This window comes from Hipposideros armiger, unplaced genomic scaffold (assembly GCF_001890085.2).
Source record: "Hipposideros armiger isolate ML-2016 unplaced genomic scaffold, ASM189008v1 scaffold_17, whole genome shotgun sequence".
NCBI classification, from domain to species: Eukaryota; Metazoa; Chordata; class Mammalia; order Chiroptera; family Hipposideridae; genus Hipposideros; species Hipposideros armiger.
In genome coordinates this window covers 5381419-5404935 of record NW_017731367.1, presented here as the reverse complement: position 1 = coordinate 5404935, position 23517 = coordinate 5381419, and the positions used below count along the sequence as shown (strand labels likewise).

Below are 23517 nucleotides of genomic sequence, written 5' to 3'. Positions count from 1 at the left end.
TTAACATTGTTCTGCATTACATGATTGAATACAGAGGCAACAGCAAAAAGACATTAACAAAACATCTAGCTTAATCCCAGACCTGCATTTATTTGAGTGTCACGCAACTCAACATCGTATGAGAAAAAGAAAATCAAACCAAAAATTGATCAGAGTATTTTTAAAATCGAAACTTTCAGTGTAGTTTGAATTTTTCCTTTCATATTCACAAAGTGGCATGTATGCAGCCATTTTGGTTTTTAAAGAAAAAAAAAAGTCACAACAGTTGATCAAAGAATCAAGTGTTTAACACACTGTGGATGATGAGTCACCAGACTCTGAATCTGAGATTCTGTTTTGTAGCTGTAGATTTGGATGAGGAAAATTCTTACAATTACATGAGGATAATGAGAAAAATGTTCAAAAATTAGAAATCATCTTTGGACCTTTGTTAATGTACTCCTTTATTTTTTTCTATAGGTATGGTTAATGCACAATTCCATGCAACTACATTCCCATGCAAATTTTGTAGAAATTTCTAGACTGTGTACCCAGAAGAGTGAATATGATCTCTACAAAAATGGCACAAATAAAAATTTGATTTAAATGTCCCTGTTGTACACCATCATTTCTAAGAAGTTGCCTCTTATCCATTCAGAATGCAGAACTAAAAAAGAATTTCACGTTCCTTAATCACCATGTGTTGTGTTTGTCCATATTTCCTGTTTCTTATTGGTTTCCAAAGAAACATGTCAGAACACTGAATAATGCATGTGGTCACTTGTTCTAATGCTTTCACATTTTTTGCATTTCTTTCTTTTAAAGCACAAGACTCTGCTGACATTATTTTCCTTATTGATGGATCAAACAACACCGGAAGTGTCAATTTCACAGTCCTTCGCGACTTCCTTGTAAATCTCCTTGAGAGACTCTCAGTTGGAGCTCAGCAGATCCGAGTGGGGGTGGTCCAGTATAGTGATGAGCCCAGAACCATGTTCTCCTTGGACACCTACTCCACCAAGGCTGAGGTTCTGGATGCAATCAAAGCCCTTGGGTTCCTTGGTGGGGAGTTGGCGAACATTGGCCTTGCCCTTGACTTCGTGGTGGAGAACCACTTCACCCGGGCAGGAGGCAGCCGAGTGGAAGAAGGGGTTCCCCAGGTGCTGGTCCTCGTAAGTGCTGGGCCTTCTAGTGACGAGATCCACGATGGGGTGGTAGCACTGAAGCGGGCTAGCGTGTTTTCTTTCGGCCTTGGAGCCCAGGCCGCCCCCAGGGCAGACCTTCAGTACATAGCCACCAATGACAACTTGGTGTTCACTGCCCCGGAATTCCATAGCTTTGGGGACCTCCAGGAGCAATTACTGTCGTACATTGTTGGCGTGGCCCAAAGGCGCATTGTCTTGCAACCGCCAACCATTGTCACTCAAGGTACGTATGCTCTTCTCACCCTCCGTGTGGGAGCGGGGTGTTTTGTGTGTTGGTTTTTGTAGATGTAAGGCGGGCACCTTACAGAATGATTCGCCTCAGGAGAACCTGTAAGTACCACATACAGCCAAGTCCTTTTGAGGTGAGCCAGCTCTTGGATGTGATGTCTGTGATGGTTGCGGTTTCTAAAAATAGTAAAGATCTATGAGTGAGTGGAAAGCTCGTGAGTGGTCAAGAAAGTTGTCATTTAACAAACCTGTTACTTTAAGATGTCGAACATCATTGGATTATCTACTGATGATGCAGTCATCCTAAAAATGGACCTCAAGGGTTCATTACAATTCTGAGGAAATTATTCCAGGATAATGACATTGACCTCTAAAAGTCAGCAAGTTAGAAGTGAACTCATCGATACGTGAGGGCTGACTCTTCCAACTCTTTTTTGTGCTGGCTGTTGAGAGGGATACTTCTGAAGGTGAGACATAGCAAAGCACTCAACTTGGCACAATATTTAGAGAACGCTTTTTCCCTGTGCCTGTCAAGTTTAGGGTAGTTCTTCTGAGTGGAGACATTATGACGTACACTCAAATGAGGGCCTTTGGCAAAAAGCCCAGTTGGGGTCATTTTAAAAACATAAAGCTAATCAAGTCACATACAAATATACATGTAATGACTGTGGGAGTTGGGCAGTGTATTTCAAAATTTAAACAAAAATACAGATGTGCTTGGTGCTGTGGCAGTTAAACATCAGGTAGACCCAGTTGTACCAAGTTACACTGACTGGAGATCCTATCTGTCCGTCGGAGATCTTATGACCAATGGTATTAGGTATATTGCTGGGCGGGATAAATTAGGTTCGATGTAAAATTCCACCTTGAAGAGTCTCTTGATATTTGTAGACATCCGTTTGATTGGAACACAGCCTACAAAGGTTTCTCTGCACTTGCTCACTTTTGGAAAACAAAAATTCCCACGGGTTTTGTAAACCCCGATGGGGCACCACGGCTGTAGTGGGGAGAGATGGCCTTTGGTCCCGGGTCTTACGTTAACCAGCTGTGTGATCCTGGGCTGGCCACACATCCTCTCTGGGCTCCAGTTTTTTGAATCTATGACGAAGGAGTTACACTAGATGAAGATATAATTCTGTTTCCAGAAAAGGTTCAAATTCTTTTTAACTGGGGGCAGCGCATGGCCCTCATTTCAGTTTTCCCTAGCTCACTGGTGTGTGAGCTTCATTTACAAACACGATTTTAATCTTTGTGATTTGTTTGTGAATATTGAACAAAAATTCTTGGTTATCTGATATGTGCCAGACAGTGTGCCGAGGCCTGGCAACAGTGCTGGTGGACGGGACCAATGTGGACACTGGCCTCATAGCAGAATGGGGAGATAGATAGATAACAAAAATTTAAGCCAATGACCAAGCAAACCACGCCCCGAGTGTGATCAGTGACATGAGGTCATGTAAGGGGGCTGTCATGGAAAGAACAAGGGCAGAGAGCATTCAATGGGGTGGCCAAGTGGCCGGGGAAGGCAGGTCTGAGAAGCTGCAGGATAGAAAGGCGATAAGCAGATGGAGAACAGAGGGGACAGTGTTCCCAGTGGGGTGGCCTGCAGCATGGAGGAGCCTGGGCCTCCCCTCCCCCCAAGAGCTGTCGGAGGCAGGGGGCCGGGCTCACTTTGTGCGTGGAAGACTGGAGGGGCAGCTTGTGTAGGGCGTGAGTGTCTGCAGCTTCACGGTGGGCATGTCAAGTTCAGGTGAGCAGGGCGCTGGGTACCGGCATTCACGGGAGAGGATCCCTGGGGTGTGGATGGGGAGAGACAGGCCTCGGGGACTGGCTCCAGGAGCTGTACTTGTACAGCTGGGTGAGGAAAGGAATGGCCTGGAAAGGAGCCCGGAGGGGCAGTCAGCGATGGGGGGAGACAGAGGGTGGAGTGTCTCGAGGGAGGGAGAGGTCCCCAGGGCCCCAAACGGCCGAGAAGCTGCATAGGATGCAGATGAAGAGCACCCACTGCTGCGTCCGCATGGAGGTCCTCAGGGGTCCCGGTGTGGAGAGACGGGGCAGCGGACGGGACGATGCTGGAAGGCTGTGGTGTCCGCGATGGAAGCCTGGGCTGCTCCTCAGTGGCTTCCAGCGGCTCAGTGAGCTGGGAGCCGAGAGCCCTGCGTGGGTGTGGTGGTGAGAGCTAGGAGCAGAGAGCGGAGTGGGAGAGCCGCTCTGGAGGATGGGGGAGCCGAGCTTGCCGGGGCAGCGCTATCTGACCGTCGGTGTGTGCGGTCTGGGATTCCGGCGCGCAGCACAGTGTCCAGTTGTGTGCATTTCTCAGGAACGTCCATCCAGCTGCCTGGAGATGCAGGGGAAGAGAGAGGGGGAAAGATGGAGGCTTTGGCAGGAGTGTCTGACCCAGGACAGGGAACTGGAGGCAAGGCTGTGGAGGAGGGAAGTGAAGTTGGCCTGACTGGGAGCGAGGGTGGACAGACGTGGGCCTCGGTGGCCCTAGAGGCAGGTGCTGCAGGACAGGAGGCCATGGTTGATGAGAAGTCAGGATCCCTGAGTCACCGAGCAGAGTGGCCTACAAGTAGCCTTGACTCACCCCAAGCGTAGGGTGAAGAGGAAGATGGACGTTTCAGGAGAATTTGCTTGGAAACAGTAGGTGGGAGAGTGAGGGCAGTCACCCCAGCCCTGGGCTGCAAGGGCTGCAGGGGAGCTGGCGTCTTGGGAGATGTGCTGGGCTGGGGCCGCAGGGAGGTGAGGGCTGAGCCGACCCGTCAGCAGGTTCACCTCCTATCATGGGGATTGCAAACTGCGTCCCAGCAGAAGCCTGTGAAAGAGAGAAGATGGCTTTGTTTGGGTTGGTGTCTCATGTCAGAAAGGAGGACATCTCTTACTGGAGGGGGAGTGGGGGCTGTCCCCCAAGCAGATAAGGTGAGTCAGCAGGTGATCAGGGGGTGGGCACTGAGCTTTCTATTCATCTGTCACGCATGTTGTGGACCTCTTGCTGAATACAGGAATCTGTGCTCATGGTGGTGCAGCTTCTGTGGTGCAGGAGGGCTGTGTGTGCGAGAGTGTGTGCACCCAGGCACACCTGTGAAGGCACACATGTGGTTAACACATGGCTACGTACATGGTTTTTACGTCTATATGGAGGGAAGGCGCGGGAGGAGGAGAAGGCAGGTGCGGGACACTCAGTGTCTTTCGACCACATGTGTAGTGAGGGTCCCACCTGTCTGCAGGTCTTTACGAGAGTTGAGGACTTGACATTCATTGTCTACACAGAGCTTGATGCCAAAGCCATGGTCCCCACATGCCTGTCCCTGGGTGCTTTGTGCCTATGTGTGCGTTTACGTGTTTTCTCCTGTAGAGAAAGGTTTGGACCAATAAATGTCAGTATAGCCAAAGGTCAAGTAAATTACAGTGCCGCATATAATCCACTGGCGGCATGGAGGGATGGCGGCCTCTCACGTCCAGGCCACTCCCTAATAAACTGCAAACCCTCCTGCCCTAGCTTTGACCATTTATGGCCTTCTGAGTCTTGGAAGCCCTGCCAGGTTCCTGGAGTGGGTGTTGTGGGCTGAGCTGCTTCATTCATTCCTGTGACCCAGGCGGGCTGCCAGGGTCACAGCGGGGGGACAGAAGGTCAGTCACCTCCAGGCAGAAACCGTGTCAAGGCATCTTTGCTTCCTGGTTTGTCTTTATCACAGTCTTACCACACAGCTCAGAACCTTCACGACACAGGGCTCTCTAAACTTCATGATGCCAAGTAATTTCTTTTTTCTTGGAGAATATAATGGAAGGAATGGGGATGTTTATGCTCTTTCAGCTTTTGCGCTTGGCAGTAGGTGTTCATGAAGTCAAGTTTGCGACACAAAGGGGCCCCTGATCAGATGTGGATTGCTTCTTTCATGATCTGAGTGATGGCATCATTCTGGCCTCTGAAACCCAAGCTGTAGATTTATGGCAGAAAAGAGCTTCCTGACATTTTAAGTGGCAGCATGCTGAACTGGTGGCTAAGAAACTAAATTTGTTTTTGTGCAACAATTTTTGTAAAAAGTACTGACGGGAGTGTGGGGGTGAACGGGAGCCTAGGCTGCCATCCTGCAGGGAAGGACACAGCTGTAACCTGTGTGTGTGTTATGACAAACTCCCCAGGGGTTCCCCTGACTTCCCTCAGGCCCCAGCAGACGGGAACGTTCTTTGAGTGGAGTTAGCTGTGTAGAGTCATAGTTGAATGTTGCTGGTAAAAGACGGTTGTTCTCACCTTATGATGTTGCCACCTACAGTCATTGAAGTCAGCAAGAGGGACATAGTTTTCCTGGTGGATGGCTCATCGGCACTGGACGGGCCCAGCTTCAATGCCATCCGCGAGTTCATTGCCAGAGTCATCCAGAAGCTGGAAATCGGCCAGGATCTTATCCAAGTGTCAGTGGCTCAGTATGCAGACACCGTGAGGCCAGAGTTTAATTTCAACCGCTATCCCAGCAAGAAGGAAGTCATTGCTGCCGTGAGGAAAATGAAGCCCATGGGAGGCTCAGCCCTGTACACGGGCTCCGCTCTGGACTTTGTTCGGAACCACCTGTTCACCAGTGCGTCTGGCTACCGGGCCACCGAGGGGGTCCCCAAGCTCTTGGTGCTGATTACAGGTGGTAAGTCCCTGGATGACATCAGCCAGCCTGCGCAGGAGCTAAAGAGAAGCAGCATCATGTGCTTTGCCGTTGGGAGCAAGGCTGCCGACCAGGCTGAGCTGGAGGAGATGGCGTTTGACTCGTCCCTGGTGTTCAGCCCTGCCGAGTTCCAGACCAACCCTTTGCAAGGCATGCTGCCCAGCTTGCTGGCGCCTCTCAGGACCCTCTCTGGAACCACTGAAGGTACGGTGGGGCGGGCATCAGGCATGCAGTAGGATGGTCTCCATGCAGACAGAGCCTTTGAGAAAAAAAAATAAAAGGAAGTTTTCTTTGTGTTCAGTGAGGGGACAACTCTTAAATGATGGAAGCAACAGCAACAAATGAGATTTATTTCAGGTTTCTGTTTAGCCCGAGCTGGGAATTGTATGACTTAAAATGCCATTTGGTACAACTGTATGTCTTAAGGTGTCATACAAGAATTGTACGACTTCAAATGTCGTATAACATGAACTGTGTGAGTTAAACTTCAGGACCAGGGGCCACCTGTCTTGGAAGCTTCTAGCCGAGAAGGTCACTTCTCAGCCCTTCCCTTTCTTGAGCTCCCCGTGTTCTGTTTCTGCTGGTGACTGCTGTCCAGCCTCCTCCTCCCCCACCTATGTGGCCTGGCTCGTCCTCTCCCGAGCTGACTGTCCCTCCCAAATGGTCTGAACTTCAGCAGTGGAGAACATTAACCCCTCTCCCCTCTAAGGGATTTCCTTCAATGGGAAAGCATAGTGAATGGATGGGTGGAAGATAAAAACAGTGGTTCTTTAAACCTCTCATGTAATATGATTATCAGTGGAAAGTTATTTTAAAAGATATTTCAACGGTCTATGAGCTTATGAATTGAATGACTACAATTTGCTGTCCTCAATGAAGATGAAAATCACGGAAACAAGCTTTTCCGCCTCACAAACTTTACCAGTGGAAGACTATTTGGTGCATGACCCATGTTGCATGAATGTATGCATCTCTCTCTCTCTCTCTCTCTCTCTCTCTCTCTCTCTCTCTCTTTCTCTCTCTTTCTCTCTCTGTTTCTTCCTTAAAACTTCTAATCCACTTTCATAGCCAAAGTTCAATGTGAGTGAACACAGGATAAAATTAGTGGTTAGGTTTTACGTTTTAGTGGACACCTGGGAAGAGATGGGAGATAAGTTTTTGTAAAGGCACATACTAAATGTGTTGGGGGAAACGCCCTAATCTGAGAATGATACTTCTGATTCTTCATGTGTGCGACCTCAGCCAAGCATAGCAAGTTGACTCTTTGTGTTTTAATGTGCTTCCATGATCCTGTGACCTCACTCTGGAGGCATTGCCATGGGCACTCTGTTGCATCATTGCCTGGCGATGCTAAGCCCCTCCCCCCCCCAGGAGAGGGGACAGTGGAGGATGACAAATGCGAGGTCCCAGAAATACCTCAAGATGAGAACAGCCTAATTTTATTCATTTGTTTTAGCCGGAAGGAAGTCATATTCTCAGGTTAACTTGGGCTAACACTTCTAATGTGTCTGTAAGTGGAACACTCTCTGTAAATGTGTCGAGGCGAACCCCAGAGGACCCAAGCTCACGTGTGCAAAGCCGGCTGTGCCCGAGGCCACAGGCATGAGCAAGGCAGAGGGCCCGGCACCCTTGTAGAATTCATTTCCAGGGAAGGGCATTCTGCTGCAAGGACTCCTCTCATTTTTGCTGGTTGCAAACATCCTAGCTTTGGCACTGTGTCTCTGTGTGAGCCAGCGTGCTTCCGTCACCTTGGCTATCCATTTGCCTCACCAGCCCCGGCCACCGCCGGAGGGAAATGTGCAGCCTTCTGCCATGTTCTGCGAGATGGACGCGCTTTGCTCACTGGTGTCCTCCTCTGTGTCCTGCGTGTGGGCATGTGTGCGCGCGTTACAGGCACACATGACGACGCCCTGCGCGGGTGTGTATGTCTCACCTTGTTTTCTGTGCTTCACTGCAGTTCACGTAAACAAAAGGGATATCATCTTTCTTTTGGATGGATCGTTCACCGTTGGAAAGACCCATTTCCCCTATGTGCGGGACTTTGTAATGGCCGTAGTTAACAGCCTTGATGTTGGAAGTGACAGCATCCGTGTCGGTCTAGTGCAATTTAGTGACGCTCCGGTGACGGAGTTCTCCCTAAACACTTACCAGACTAAGTCAGACGTGCTTGCGCACTTGCGGCAGCTGCGGCTGCAGGGCGGGGCGGGCCGCAACACCGGCTCCGCGCTGAGCTATGTGCACGCACACCACTTCACCGACGCGGGCGGCAGCCGGATCCGCGAGCGCGTCCCGCAGCTGCTGCTCCTGCTCACGGCCGGGCGGTCTGAGGACTCGTATTTGCAGGCGGCCAACGCGCTGGCCCGCGAGGGCGTCCTGACCTTTTGCGTAGGCGCCAGCCAGGCGGATAAGACCGAGCTCGAGCACATTGCTTTTAACCCGAGCCTGGTGTACCTCATGGATGATTTCAGCTCCCTGCCGGCTTTGCCTCAGCAGCTGATTCAGCCCCTAACCACGTATGTTAGTGGAGGTGTGGAGGAAGTGCCGCTCGCCCAGCCAGGTAACGCTCCCCCGCCTGCGCCTGCGTTGGGGCTCCCTCTCCCGGGCACCTCCCGGGAGGGCAGGTGGCCCGATCTGAACTCCAGAGCCTGGTGAACTGTAGACAGACGAATGGCTCCCTGTGGTTGAGGTATTTTGAAGGGCGCTTGAGTCACTGTACCAGCAAGTTCAGAGTCCCTCTGTAAAGAGTGTTTGTAAAAGAAGGCGAGTCGAGAAAATCCAGCTTACGCTCCCTGCATCCCATCCGACCCTTTTTTCAGAAGCTTCTTTATCATCTTCTCATTGTTTGGCTTTTTGCCCCAATGCCTGTGACTATTCTGGTGTGCAACTCCAGGTAGAGGTGAGAGAGTAAGAGTGAGATGGGTTCTCTTTCATACATGAGCATGTATTAGGATCATTTAAAAATTGCAATTATTTCCATTAATGATACATATTTTTTTATGTTCCAAATCTGCTGTATCCAGAAAATTATTTGTTATGTACCCAACAAAGGCTGTATCTTTATGTGATGGTAAAGTGATTTCCACAGGAAGCCTGGCTTAGAATTATTACTGCAAATTAATATGGTGGTTAGGTATGCACACGTTAGATCTACCAGCTTGCCGACATCGCAGATGGGAGGCAAGACGGACACAACTGAAGGCTAATGAAATGAATCCTAAGAAGTTTTTGAACTGAAAATCACGTTCATGTGACCCGTGATGGTCCCCAACGGGCTGTCATCCTTTTTCTGTTGTCTAAATATGGCAGATGAGAAAGCACCACGGAATGACGATAGGCACTGTTTTGGGGCCCAATCCATAACCTCAAATGTAATGAGGAGATAAATCCAATTAGAGCAGAGATATGTCAACTCAGTTATCTTTGGTTGTTTACCCATATCAGCCTTTGTCACTAGAGACAGGTTAACTTGTGAAGAAAAGGACAATAAAGACCACGTGTTCAACAGTTTAGCTTATAACAATTTGAAAACACTGACTGTTTTCCTAGAGTGATTGCCACCTGACGCGAGACTGGAGCCCTCTGGGCTTTGATTGTCTTGCTTTGTTGAAGGAGCATGACGCTAGGTGGGGGTAGACCCGTCTAGCTACTCGAGTGCTTTGCAAATGTGCACTACTTTGAAATGGACATTTGAATGACAGTGGGTGTGGGTTTGCCTTCCCTTGCTGGTACAGTGATCGTCAGATGAATTGCGTGAGCTTCCATTACCAAATGCTGGTGGTGCTGGGCTGTGGTCAGTTTGGTGCCTGTGATGTTCTTGTCTCTCACTGTGTCCTAACTTTGTGGGTTTTTTTTTTTTTGGTAGAAAGCAAGCGAGACATTCTCTTCCTCTTTGATGGCTCAGTCAATCTCGTGGGCCAGTTCCCTGTTGTCCGTGACTTTCTCCACAAGGTTATTGATGAGCTTGATGTGAAGCCGGATGGGACCCGAGTCGCCGTGGCTCAGTACAGCAACGACGTGAGGGTGGAGTCCCGTTTCGACCAGCACCAGAATAAGCCCGAAATCCTGAACATCGTGAAGAGAATGAAGATTAAGACGGGCAAAATCCTCAACCTGGGCTACGCCCTGGACTATGCACAGAGACACATTTTCGTGAAGTCCGCCGGAAGCCGGATCGAAGATAGAGTGCCTCAGTTCCTGGTGCTGCTGGTGGCGGGAAAGTCCTCTGACAGTGTGGATGGGCCAGCGCGCAACCTGAAACAGAGTCCGGTGGTGCCTTTCATCTTACAGGCCAAGAACGCAGACCTTGCCCAGTTACAGCTGATAGCGCTGTCCCCCGCCTTCATCCTGGCCGCGGAGTCACTTCCTAAGATTGGAGACCTCCAACCACACATTGTGAATTTATTAAAAGCAGTGCAAAATGGGACGCCGACACCAGGTATGGCATGGAAATTCTGGTTGCTTCTGCAGCCCAGTTCTCCAGTGCATGAGTTGATGGTAGGCTGCTGGCCCCAGGTCCTCAGATTGAAGCCTTCCTTGGGTTTCCAGGGGAGGTGGAAAATTTAATAGGTGGTTTCTGTAGAATCAAGGAACTATGACTTTTGTTTCCCCACTCGGACTCTCTAACTGCTCTGTAGGGCAAAACAGGAGATCCAGAGCAATTGTTCTTAAGGACATTAGAGTGCTTCCTAATAAGATACATTCTAAAGATTTAGGCTTACTAGTGGTAAACATCCTTTTAAGAAACATGATTTTTGCTTTATGCATACTAAAAACCACATGACATGGTTACATTGTAACTAAAATGGTTTCATCTTCATATCTCTCCAGTGTCTTGTTTTAAGGGGGTAACACCGTGTACCCTCCACCACATTTACTAAGAATGAAGCATGATAAGAGGCAGACACTTTCCCACCATAAACACTGCATGAAAGTTTCCAGCTGCCCATTTGCATTACATGACTCTGTATTTAACCACTTTCCATTTGCTGATAAAAATGCAGTGAAAAGAGTCACCGGTTTCATGCATAATCCTTTTCATTAAAAACTGAGAATCCAGAGTTTCTACATTGACGATTGGGCCCCTACATTGTTGGTTTTGGATTGTAACCTGGATATCTGGGTTACATTTTTTTTCCCGTTGATCCACTGTGACTTGCAGAAAATCATTTGAAACCTCCCATCTATGAAATGCCAACGATTATGCAGTCTCTGTCATCCTTCTTTCTGACTCTCAGTGTTGTTTCTTGAGTACATCTTTGAAAGTTCACAATACTACTCAAGCATTGAAAACTTCTGAGATAAAAAGGCTATCTATATATATTGGTGTATTTGCTTCCTATGGCTGCTGTAACAAATTACCACTAACTGAGTGGCTCAAAACAACATGAATTGCTACAGCTTTAGAGGTCAGAAATCCAAAACCAGTTTTGCTGGGCTGCAATCAGGGTGTCAGTAAGACTGCGTTCCTCCTGGAGGTTCTGGTGGGTTACACATTTCCTCGCCTGTGTCAGCTGCTGGGGGCCGCCTGCTTTCCTTGGCTCGTGGCCCCTTCCCCCATATTGCACCTTCTGTCTTCCCTGATCCCTGTTTCCATCCACATATCTTCTTCCTCTAGCTCTGATGCTCTTGTCTCCTCCTTATAAGGACACCCCCAAAGTCAAGTTCTGGGGATTCTCAATTGGACCTCTTTGTGGGGCCATTGTTCAGCTCCCCGCATCGGTAGGAAATTGTCCCTCTAATGTGCCGTGTGCGTCATCCAGGCTGTCTTCCTCCCAGTTTCAGGTGAAAAGGACGTGGTGTTTCTGCTTGATGGCTCTGAGGGTGTCAGGAGCGGCTTTTCCCTGTTGAAAGAGTTTGTCCAGGACATGGTGGAGAGCCTGGACGTGGGCCCAGACCGGGTCCGTGTGGCCGTGGTACAGTACAGCGACCGGACCAGGCCTGAGTTCTACCTGAATTCGTACATGGACAAGCAGAGTGTGGTGAATGCCGTACGTGGGATGACCCTGCTCGGGGGGCCAACCCCCAACACTGGGGCCGCCCTGGACTTTGTCCTGAGGAATATCCTGATTAGCACTGTCGGAAGCAGGATAGCGGAAGGCGTCCCCCAGCTCCTGATTGTCCTCACAGCTGACAGGTCTGGGGATGATGTGAGTGGCCCCTCGGGGGTCCTGAAGAGGGGCGGGGTGGTACCCATTGGTGTCGGCATTGGCAGCGCGGACGTCACGGAGATGCAGACCATCTCCTTCATCCCGGACTTCGCGGTGGCCGTCCCCACCTTCAGGCAGCTGGGGGACATCCAACAGGACATCTCCCAGAGAGTGACCCAGCTCAGCCAGGAAGAGGTGAACAGGCTGAAGGCAGTCATTCCCACTCCACCGAGCCCAGGTAAGGAGGGGACTCTTTCGGTCATTGTTCCTTGAAGTGCCTGGGGCTACTTGTTTGGACTGTGGGCTACAAAGTGTTCTCAATTTTGTCTCCTCTGCCAGAGAGGAGTGAAAACCAGAATTAGGCAAAGAATTAGGAACGATGTGCATTTGGTTTTGGGGGCCAGAAGTGGCAGAGGCTTGGGGAGATGCTAAGATTCGTGATTTTTGGCCAAATTAAAGTCTGAAAGAGGGGCATATGCTTGGCGTATAGTGTAGACCCCTTAACTCTGCATAAAGGCTTTTGTATAGATACCTGAAGGGTGGGGCCGTCTGATAGACACCACCAGTTCAGTACAGTTCTAAGCTGCCCTCCGTAGGTCCAGCCGGTGACCTTGCTGACCAGGGAGGGAGCTTGACCACAGGGGCTCTATCAAGCCGGAGCATCGTCTCCAAAATATTGGTATTCCAGGGCCAAAGTGTGCACATTGCTTCTGAGTTTGCTTGGTCCTAACAGGCAGGCAGGCTGTGTGGCTCTAGGAGCATATTTTAGTCTATGTCCTCCTTCCTGCGTCCTTTTTCTAGGCCTGGTTACAATAAACTGGAAAACGGTGGGAGCCTGGCTTCTGAGAAGGAAAGGGGCTGACACATATTCATCCCCCTCAAAAATACCCACCAGGGGCTCACCCTCCCTGGACACCCAGGTGGGGAGGGCGGCAGTGGCCACGAGGCAGCTGTGGCTTGTTCCTTGTGGTCACATCGTACGGAATACCACCTGCAGCCTCAGTGCACGGAGAGGGGGAAAAGGAAGGGAAGAGGAAAAGCAAGTGAGAGAAAAGTCAGATGCAGGATACGGTGCCTTTGGGTGGGTGAGGGAGGTGAGGGTGACTGACGTGGCACAACTGAGGGGCGTCAGCTTCTCTTTGCTGGTGTCCAGGACAGAAGGGCCCATGGGATGGTCTAAAGAGCTCATCGTCAAATGAACTTGAGAAACAGTGAGATAAACAAAGTGAGAGGTTCCCCCTGCCCTGTAATTGATGTGTTTTGTGTAGGTCCAATATAGTAAAGAAATGCAACATTTCCAAAACTTATTTGATGGCAAGGGCCCTTTTACATGATGCGTCTTGAGCTACCAGTGTCCTGGGGAACACACTTTGGAACTATTGTCATGAAGAACGTGCAGCTTTTTTAAGGACAAGCATATGTTTCTACAACAATATGATTCCTGGTCGGTTTGCTCTCCCAGCCCTCAAAATGATGCTTTCCCACCTCCCCCTTCTCCCTGCCTGGCCCCTTCCCCACTGTCTTCCCTCAGCTTGCTCTGAGATGGTGACCCGGGTTTCCATTTCACTGAGAAAACAGGAGGAAGTTGGAAAAGACCTTCCGGGAGCAGCACACGATGTCTTTGGCGTCGGTGTCCATACGCAGCTTCCTTCCTGTGACTGGGGTGGACTGTCTGTGTCCCCTGGGGCACCCTCTCCTGTCCCCTGCTCAAGGGTGTCATCTGCAATTCTTGTCTCTCCTGCACTGTCAGTTCTCCTCTGAGGATGGGAAGCGTGATTCCCTTCATGATACAAACACATTGCTTTCACTCTCTCTTAAACACTCTCTCTCGATGCCCATCTTCCCCACCTAGTAGTGCCTCAGCCTCCTTTAAAAAGTTATCTATACTCTCCATAACTCTGCTCCAGACCACTCCAATCTCTCATTCACGGTCATCATGTCACACAAAGTGCTCTTGTCAAGGCCCCTCCATCTGGCAAAACCCAGTGGTCAGGTCTCAGGCGCCATCTTGCTTGACCTACGAGCAGCATGTGTCACAGTTGAGATCCCCTCCTTCCCGAAATGCCATCCCCAGTTTGTCTGGACGTGGCTCTCGTGTGTCTGGTCTCTGCCTCCCTCAGAGTTACTCTTCCTTAACCTTTGCTGGTTCCTCCCTCTCCCCCTGACTTATAATCACTGCAAGGCCAGCAGCCACTCCTGGGACTAGCATTTTAACTGTGCCAGTCAGAATGAGGATGCTTTGTCCGTCAGGTGGTGATTTCATGACAAACCAGGAGGTGGTTTGTTAATGCTAAGAACTGGGTGCCAATGAAGGCGAAACCCATGATGCCATGTGATTCACAGGTGTTGGCAGCAAGAAGGACGTGGTCTTTCTCATTGATGGGTCCCAAAGTGCTGGCCCTGAGTTTCAGTACATCCGTGCCCTCATTGAGAGGCTGGTCGACTCCCTGGACGTGGACTTTCACACGACCCGGGTGGCAGTCGTCCAGTTCAGCGACGACGTCACTGTAGAGTTCCTGCTGAATGCCCACTCCAGCAAGGATGAGGTGCAGAATGCGGTGAGGCGGCTGCGGCCCAAAGGCGGGAGGCAGATCAACATCGGGGGTGCCCTGGAGTACGTGTCAAAGAACATCTTCAAGAGGCCAGAGGGGAGCCGGATCGAAGAGGGCGTCCCTCAGTTCCTGGTCCTCATTTCATCTGGGAAATCAGGGGACGAGGTGGGCGACGCAGCAGTAGAGCTCAAGCAGTCTGGCGTGGCGCCCTTGATGATTGCAAGGCACACAGACCAGAAGGAGCTGGTTCAGATCTCCCTGAGCCCCGAGTACGTGTTCTCGGTGAGCACCTTCCGGGAGCTGCCCGGCCTGGATCAGCAACTGCTGACCCCCATCACGACCCTGACCTCAGAACAGATACAGCGGATTCTGTCCAGAACTCGCTACCCTCCTCCAGGTAAGATGGAGTGTTTTTTGTTGCTGTTGTTCTCTTGAGTGTTTTCAATATAAAAAAAGTAACAGGCTCAAAGATCCATGGTATTCATGATGAGTTAAATGGAAATCATGGGACACCTATGGTTGAACCAGTTGGGTCTATTGCTTGTTGCAAGGAGGGCGGGTGCATAGGATGATGAACCAAGAGGTAGCTCCATTAGAGGGTATTAGAAAGGACTTCTGATAGGATTTGAACTGGTGGTAGGTGATTCTGGGGAAGGCTTAAGGAAATGGGACTTTGCCTAGGGTCAGATGTTGTCAAGAGATGGAAACAATTCTATGATTGAGTGTCTTACTAAACCTTATGGCTAATGCTGTAACTGGCAAAAAAGCAGTGCTTACTCCCATTAGCCAATATAGAGAGTGTCTGGTTATTTTTGTCTTCTTTTTGTCAGTGTTCACATATGATTATAGCACAACCTCATTTTTGTCTTGATCCGTCGTGGTCACAGTGTGGCTTCCTCTGATGTTGAAGTTCTCTGAAATCATTTGTGTCCTACAGGAGAACCCAAAGCCTGGCTGGGACAGCTTTTCTTTCTCCGTATAAATGGTTCAATTCCATGACTTGCTCAGGTTTTGCTGTGCTGTTTTTTTGTTTTGTTTTTTTTTTGGCAATACAATGCAAAGTTCAAAATAATCAGCACAGCATAGCAAATCACTCTGAATAGCCCAGGGATGTAAAAGACAGGTTGAATTTATTGAGTGAAAACATGTTATGAGTAGTTTAATAAAATGGCATCTAAGAAGTACCCAGAATTCTAACTAAGGAAAACACGGCTCATTTTCCCTAGGACTTTTTGATTAATTTTATGGTTAAAAAATAAATTCACATAAAGAAAATAGGAGAAGTAATAGTGAAAATAAAAACTTTATAAATGCTAGAGATATGAATCAAACACCTGGGGGAATGTAGTGGCCCTTTGGGAGCTGATTGGCACTCTCTGGGCGGTCAGTAGCTAAGTGGTGGCTGTGGGTGACGGGAGGACCGTTGGCCTCAGCTGTCTGTCTCTTCCTGTACAACAAAGATGTCAGTTTGGATGAGCTTAGTCCCTTCTAGTAATAACAGTTCGTGGTTCCGTAGATTACGGTCTCCAGGATGAGTTTCTAAATGCTGCTTTCATTTTGAACATTAGTTGTAACCCAGACCACAAAGCCAAAATTAAAATCAGGTAGACTCAGAAAGTTTTGGAGAACTTAAGCTATTTCAAGAAGTGGATAGTGTTTGGGTGAAAAAGGCCCATTTTTTAAATAAACAATTTAAAAAAGCCCACGAGATCAAACACATGTGCATCAGGTTATAATTTTAATGCTCATATTATGGTGAAACACAATGCCAAGTTCAGGAACAAATGCAGAGACAAAACTCAATGAGCACCAGTCATATATTGCATTTTCCTCCTGTTTTCCTTGTATCTGCAGCTGCTGAGAGTGACGCTGCAGATATCGTCTTCCTCATCGATAGCTCTGATGGTGTGAGGCCTGAAGGCATTGCATACATTCGAGATTTAATCATGAAGCTTGTTCGAAGACTCAGTGTTGGCCCCAATAAAGTGAGAATTGGGGTTGTGCAGTTCAGCAATGATGTCTTTCCTGAATTCTTCCTGAAGACCTATAAATCCCAGGCCGCCGTGCTCGACGCCATACATCGCCTGAGGTTCAAAGGGGGTTCTCCGCTGAACACTGGCAAAGCTCTGGAACATGTGGCAAGAAATCTCTTTGTTAAGTCTGCTGGGAGCCGGATAGAAGATGGGGTGCCCCAGCACCTGGTTCTGTTTCTGGGTGGAAAATCCCAGGATGACGTTTCCAGGGTTTCACAGGTGATCCGCTCCTCAGGGATTGTGAGTTTAGGGGTTGGAGCCCAAAACATCGACAGATCAGAGTTGCAGACCATCACCAATGACCCCAGACTGGTCTACACGGTGCGAGGGTTTAGAGACATCTCCCACCTAGAAGACAGGATCTTGAACTCCTTTGGACCCTCTAGGATCACTCCTGCCCCGCCAGGAGTGTTCACACCTTCCCCACCTCGGACAGGTATGAACTGTGGGACCCATGACTGCAGAGTATAACATCAATTTTTTTCAATTGAAAAATGTAATTGGCATTCATTTGAATAATTTTCTCCTCTTGGTTGTTACTGCAGATAATATTAGAAAAAAAATACTAGAAAAAAATTCAGTTGACATTGTAGAAGGAAACATATCCCAGAAAGCATATGGTCGTTGATTCTTCCTTGAGGCTTCCATGAGCTTCCATGAGGTTCATTGTAGCTTCATTGAAAGGTTCTCTAAAGGTACATTGAGGGATAACCGCAAACTCGTTGGCTCTTGGACTAGGACGGCATCTTTGGAAGTGGCCAATCCATGCCCTTCTCTACTCCAGTCTTGACCACTTCATATAACTACCAAATATTACCCCCAAATGCCAATGCTTTTCAGCAGGGTCCACAAAAGCTCTCAGCGTGCTGGCAGGCACCCCTCCAAAAGCGTGTGGGGTTTGCTTCCCATTTTCCAATCTGGTTTTCCCAGACCTTCCTTGCTCTGCCTCCAGCACACCTGCCCTGACTCCTGGCAGACACCATCCTTTATTTTGTACCAGAGGAAAGTGTTTAGTGGTGTTTCCTAAAACACCTGAGATCCTGGACCATTGAATCTATAGCATAATGCCATTTTGCATGAAATAACTGGGACTCAGTCTCACTGAGTTCTCATGCTTTCTTCTCTTTTTGTTTAAATGATTTATCATTTATTGTCTTGTTTTTAGCATCATGTTTTGAGGGCTGTGAATTTGAAAACTATAGAGGCATGAAACAGAGCTAAGGTGTTCATTGTGAATAATTTACAGGAATGTCTTTTTTCAATTATTTTAATTTACATTTTGTATATGAATGTTCTGGATATGGAAGCCAAATTTCTCCCCATTTTCATTTTGGTCATTCTTAGATACAAGGAAAGCAGATATTGTGTTCTTGTTGGACGGTTCCATCAATTTCCAGAGGCACAATTTCCAGGAAGTGCTCCATTTTGTGTCCGAAATTGTGGATACAGTTTATGGAGAGGACGCTTCCATCCAAGTGGGGTTGGTCCAGTACAACTCTGACCCCACGGATGAATTCTTCTTGAAGGAGTATCCCACCAAGCAGCAGATTATCAGCGCCATCAACAAAGTGGTCTACAAAGGGGGGAGAAATGCAAACACCAAGGTGGGGATTGAGCATCTGCAGCGGGCCCACTTTGTGCCGGAAGCCGGCAGCCGCCTGGATCAGAGGGTCCCTCAGATTGCATTTGTGATCATGGGGGGGAAGTCAATAGAAGACGCCCAGGAGGCGAGCCTGGCACTCACCCAGAGAGGTGTCAAAGTGTTCGCAGTGGGCCTGGGAAACACCGACTCAGTGGAGGTCGGGAAGATAGCGTCCAACAGTGCCACAGCGTTCCGCGTGGGGAATGTCCAGAAGCTGTCGGAACTGAAAGAACAAGTTTTGGAAACTCTGGATGGTGCAATGCAGGAGACCTTATGTCCAGGTGTGACTGATGTTTCCAGAGGTAAGTCCCCATCATGGACGTATTTTCAATCCTGTCTCATTGATGTGCACGAGTTACTTGTTAGCCCAACCTCCTAGGACTGGCTCATGGATTCCTGAAGCTTTTGGTAACTTCAGGCATTTACTTACGTCCACGTGGGTTGGACCCTGGTGGTCACCTAGCCACTGCTTTCGGATATCCTTCCGGGATAAGAGTGGAAGCCCGTCTTTTCTTGCCTTTGTAAGATTTACCTTGTCTCCCTAGTCTTTAATCTCCCAAATAATTCAGAAGTAGTGATCCCTGCTTTTATTCATAGGTTTATTAGATGAATTGTATGAGAGCAGAGTATTTGAGCCCTCTAGTGCATTTAAAGCACAAACTTGGGAGGCATCTCAACAGCAACTGTATATCATGCCAAAATTGGTTAATATTACGAGAAAAAAAGAAAACATAGTAGAATGGCCTACAATTCGGGTCCCTAATGGTCAGCATGAGGTTTCCCCGTGAAAGAAGCAGACCCAACTGCTCCTCAAAGCTCATCCATAGAAGGCGTCGTTTTGCCTTTGAGGTGACGCCCTGGTCCAGGTCCCAGGGCCGTGCTTGTACTTTGTACTCCTCTCCACGGCCCTGACGTAGAACTCACTGCCTGCTTTCCCCCTTTCCAGCCTGTAGCCTGGACGTGATTCTGGGGTTTGATGGTTCAAGCAATCAGAATGTGTTTGTGGCTCAGAAAGGCCTTGAGTCGAAGGTGGATGCCATCTTGAATCGAATTAGCCAGATGCAGCCACTCAGCTGTGGGGGCGGCCAGATGCCCACCGTGCGGGTGTCCGTGGTAGCCAGCACGCCCTCGGGCCCCGTGGAGGCCTTCGACTTTGCCGAGTACCAGCCCGAGCTGCTGGAGAAGTTCCGGAGCATGCGGAGCCAGCACCCCTATGTCCTCACGGCCGACACGCTGAAGGTCTATCAGACCAAGTTCAGGCAGTCCTCCTCGCCCGACAGGGTGAAGGTGAGCGGGGCTCCCTGGTTCCAGCTCCTGGTGTGATTTCAGACTTGGGCTGGTCGGGAGGGATGGCCGTGCTGTGCGCAGGAGCCCCTTATTCAACCCATCATAATAGCCTGAAATGTAGTATGTATCTTCCTTGTTTCACTTAAGCTCTAAAAAAAGAAAAAATCCTGGAAATCAGTAATTAAGCTTGAACGAGTGGAAACTGTGATTAATGCATGTTTATAGTTGTACCCATTAAATAGTTCTGTCCTGTATACATATTTCTCTCTTCCTCTGTGAGTGTATACCCGTACATGTTTATTTTGTGTGCATGCACACACACATGCACACATGCACTCCCCTGCCCCTCCCCCCACACACAATCAGTTCACTTGAGCTGCCATACAGACTGAGCTGCTGAAGCCACAGAAATATGCTTTCTCACATCCCTGGAGTGTGGCACTCCGAGATCAAAGTGTCAGCAGGGTCGGACTCTTCTGAGCCTTTCAGCTTGGCTGGTAGATGGTGCTTCTCCCACATCTCCATGTAGGTTTCCCTCTGTGTGTCTGCGTGCTAATCTCTTCTTACAGGGACACCAGTCATATGGAATTAGGACTACCCCCCAATGGCCACATTTAACCATAATCACCTCTTTAAAGTCCCTATTGCCAAATACAGTTACATTCTGAGGTACTGGAGGTTAGGACTTCAACAGATGAATTTTGGAGGGACACAGTTCAGTCCATAACACACACACACACACACACACACACACACACACACACACACACAGTTTCCAGAAACTACATCACATAAATAGGAAAGTGAGATAAACTGTTTTCATTCTCCTTGCTGCTGTGTCTTTTATTTTTTAGTATTATTTTTTTTTTGGTAATACAGCCATGCAAACTTTATATTCAAGTAGACAATAGTACAGAAATAGCAAGTGAATACTAATTAAAATCAGCATTACAGAAGTTCTTATGGCTATTTCATTAAAGTGAAAAATCTGATTAGTTCAACTAGTCAAGTCTTAAATTGATGAATATTTTATAAAACATGCCAATGCAAACAGGCATTTTCTATACGAGCAGGTGCTGCTGTGTCTTTTAAAGTCAGCACGACAATACCTAATTTTCTGGCTCATTTGTTGCACAATATCAAATGGCTATGGATATAGGGTGTTTATTTCTCAAGTCTGGTTCTCAGTTTCCTCAACCGTAAGATGGGGGTTTGAATTGGCTCATCTCCCTTCCAAGAGCCTGTGATGCTTCTTTTTTTAATTTCGGCTGGGGTTTGACTCATCTTTCAGGTGGTCATTCATTTTACTGATGGAGCGGATGGAGATATGGCTGATTTACAAAGGGCATCGGAGGTGCTCCGAGAAGAAGGTAGGTTCTGGGGCTTTCTAAACATGAGACGTAGACCTGGGTGAGGCAGATGCACTGCTCTGCTGGAGAGAGGAGGCCCTGCATGTGGGGTCCTCTGGAGAGCACTGGTTACCCAGCGTCTTGTCCTCTGTCGCCTGCCTGGGGCTATGGGACCTGGGGCTACCAAAGGTTCCATATGTGGCATAGATCACGTCCTGCCATAGACCTCGCAGGTCAGGAAGACTGATCCAAGGGGTAGGACATCTAGAAAGTGTGATGCTTTTGCAGAAGATCGTGAAGGTTGGATTCATCCAGCTGCATCGTATAAACTGAGTTGATTTCGAAGCAAAAATATTGCTATATTGTAGTTTGCGGTTATCACAGCTCAGAAATACCACAGTGCTAAGTAAAAATACACTTTAATACGAAGTAAACTACAAAAGCACACTTTCCAAGTTCAAGGTGACTGGATACACCACGATGCCCATTGTCAGCTGTCATAGTTGGTTGTCCATTGCTTTGGAATTTGGTAGCACTGACTGCCAAAAAGTGGATGCCAACGCTAGAAGTTGGAGAAGAATTTGCAGAAGCATCACTCATCATAAGAAGGTGTGATTTACAAGCTTGTTTTTCATGGACAGTGGCGATGACATTGCTATTACCTGACTTTGGAGGTTTGGTATTTCAGTGCATCCCGCAGCATACCTGATTTATGTCACGTGGGAGCAGAGTCTGAGAATTGATGTATGAATATGCTTCCTGGTGTCACTTCCTGTATTTATAGTAATGAGTTTAGTTACTGATGCATCTGAGACAATGGCTCAGAGGGTCCAAAGTTCCAGTCTTTCAACTTTTCAGGGTGGCTGGCAAGTTTGATGGAACATGTTTTAGTGAAAGGCCAAATTTTGTACTGAAGTTTCTTTAAAAAAAAAAGGGGGGGGGCACAAAAAGATGTTGAGTGTTTCCAGTGTCTCCAGGGCCTCGGCACTTTGTGAAACGTGCCTCTCCCTGCAGGTGTCCGAGCTCTGATGTTGGTGGGCCTCGAACGTGTAGCCAATTTGGAGCAGCTCTCCCAGCTGGAGTTCGGGCGAGGATTTGCGTACAACAGGCCGCTGAGGCTGAACTTGCTGGACCTGGATTATGAGCTCGTAGAGCAGCTGGTGAGATTTGATGTCTGCACACACACACACCAGTTCAGATACCACAGTTTTGGGCATCTCAAGAAAATGGCATCAGTTATTGCCAGGCGATGGAGGAGGGGCCTCTGGGTGGGTAATTGAACCCATTTAATTCACTTGGGACCTGCCTTGCTGCAGTGACATGTGTGAGCCCTGGAAACGGACATGTCCCAGAGTTGGAAAGACAGTGTGGTGGAGAATGGGCGCCCAGGCGCGCTAGTGCTGTTACCTTGGCATTTCCTCTGCTCCTGTTAATGAAGGCCTTTTCATTGCTAAGATTGCTGAGAAGACAGAACGCTCAGATTGGCTATCCTGTTCAGGAAGTGTCCATAGCATCAGAAAGCTCACATGGCAAAAACAAGCCTATGCAGGGGAAGAGAGACCATTTCTGGGTGGAGAAGTGCTTTAATGCCTTCTCGTCCAGTTTCCTTTGGAGCAAATGAAGGCGCCCACTGGGGCTCCCTAAACCCCACAAGTTCAGCCTCCGTGAGAGGTTTGGGAGATGTGGTCTCATCAACTCAGAGACCCTCTGGTGGTGGCAACAGTGGACTGTGGGGTGACCTGGCTTTGCCCTTCCCTTCCCTTTCGCTGCTTCCCAGCACGCTGGAATTAGGATTTTAAAAAATTGGTTGGGAAGATGTTGACTTAGTTGACGAATCTGGGATGTAGGAGAGAGTGAAAACTCTAGGAAGCTCGCTGCAAGAAAACACATTTGGCCACCGTAAGTTTAGCGTAAGGAAGGGATTTTGGGTGTATGCATTCCCAACTAAGGCCAGGGCTGGGATGGGAGGGAACGTGTATGATGGCTCTGAGAGGCCCTGGGGACCCTGAGTTGTGGCACTTGTGGCTCAGAGGCAGGGACCACTCGTGTGTGCCCCACACCACGGCTGCTCCCCTCAGGCCTCCTCCAGGCTGGTGCCATAGCCTGTGACCCTGACCACGGTTCTGAGAAGAGCATGTGGACCTCCATTTTGGAAACGCCTTCTGCCCTGACCCTCTGCAGTTTGTTTGTTAGGTTTTGCTCTTTGGGGCTTAAAACTACGTAAGTTATGCGTAACATCTGAAACTTGAATATCTATGTTGGAAACTTCTAGAAATAAGGCCCAGCCTGAGGTGGCATTGCGAATAAGATTTATCTTACTTTGGTTGCTCTTCAGTAGCCCATCTGTGACTCCCCTACACCCCTGTGGCTGCTAAGCCACCCAGCCAGCCTGTGAGCGAATGCCACACGTGAGTGACTTCATCTCTCACTGTGGAATCCAC

The 23517-nt window shown here is 48.6% G+C and overlaps 1 protein-coding gene across 6 annotated transcripts in view; it reads left to right on the top strand.

The window, feature by feature from the left end:
* The window catches only part of COL6A3 (collagen type VI alpha 3 chain), an 81987-nt gene that overhangs the window by 21891 nt on the left and 36579 nt on the right, over positions 1 to 23517 (top strand). For 2 of the 6 annotated variants that reach the window (XM_019629997.1, XM_019630014.1), the window contains 11 exons: positions 805 to 1407; positions 5687 to 6271; positions 8025 to 8624; positions 9930 to 10502; positions 11843 to 12451; positions 14557 to 15162; positions 16620 to 17234; positions 18143 to 18742; positions 19387 to 19727; positions 21019 to 21097; positions 22091 to 22236. In XM_019629997.1, coding sequence (XP_019485542.1) covers positions 805 to 1407; positions 5687 to 6271; positions 8025 to 8624; positions 9930 to 10502; positions 11843 to 12451; positions 14557 to 15162; positions 16620 to 17234; positions 18143 to 18742; positions 19387 to 19727; positions 21019 to 21097; positions 22091 to 22236 — 5357 coding nt within the window. The remainder of the gene's footprint in view (positions 1 to 804; positions 1408 to 5686; positions 6272 to 8024; positions 8625 to 9929; positions 10503 to 11842; positions 12452 to 14556; positions 15163 to 16619; positions 17235 to 18142; positions 18743 to 19386; positions 19728 to 21018; positions 21098 to 22090; positions 22237 to 23517) is intronic. The other 4 variants (XM_019630024.1, XM_019630005.1, XM_019630033.1 and 1 more) reach the window with 4 other exon arrangements.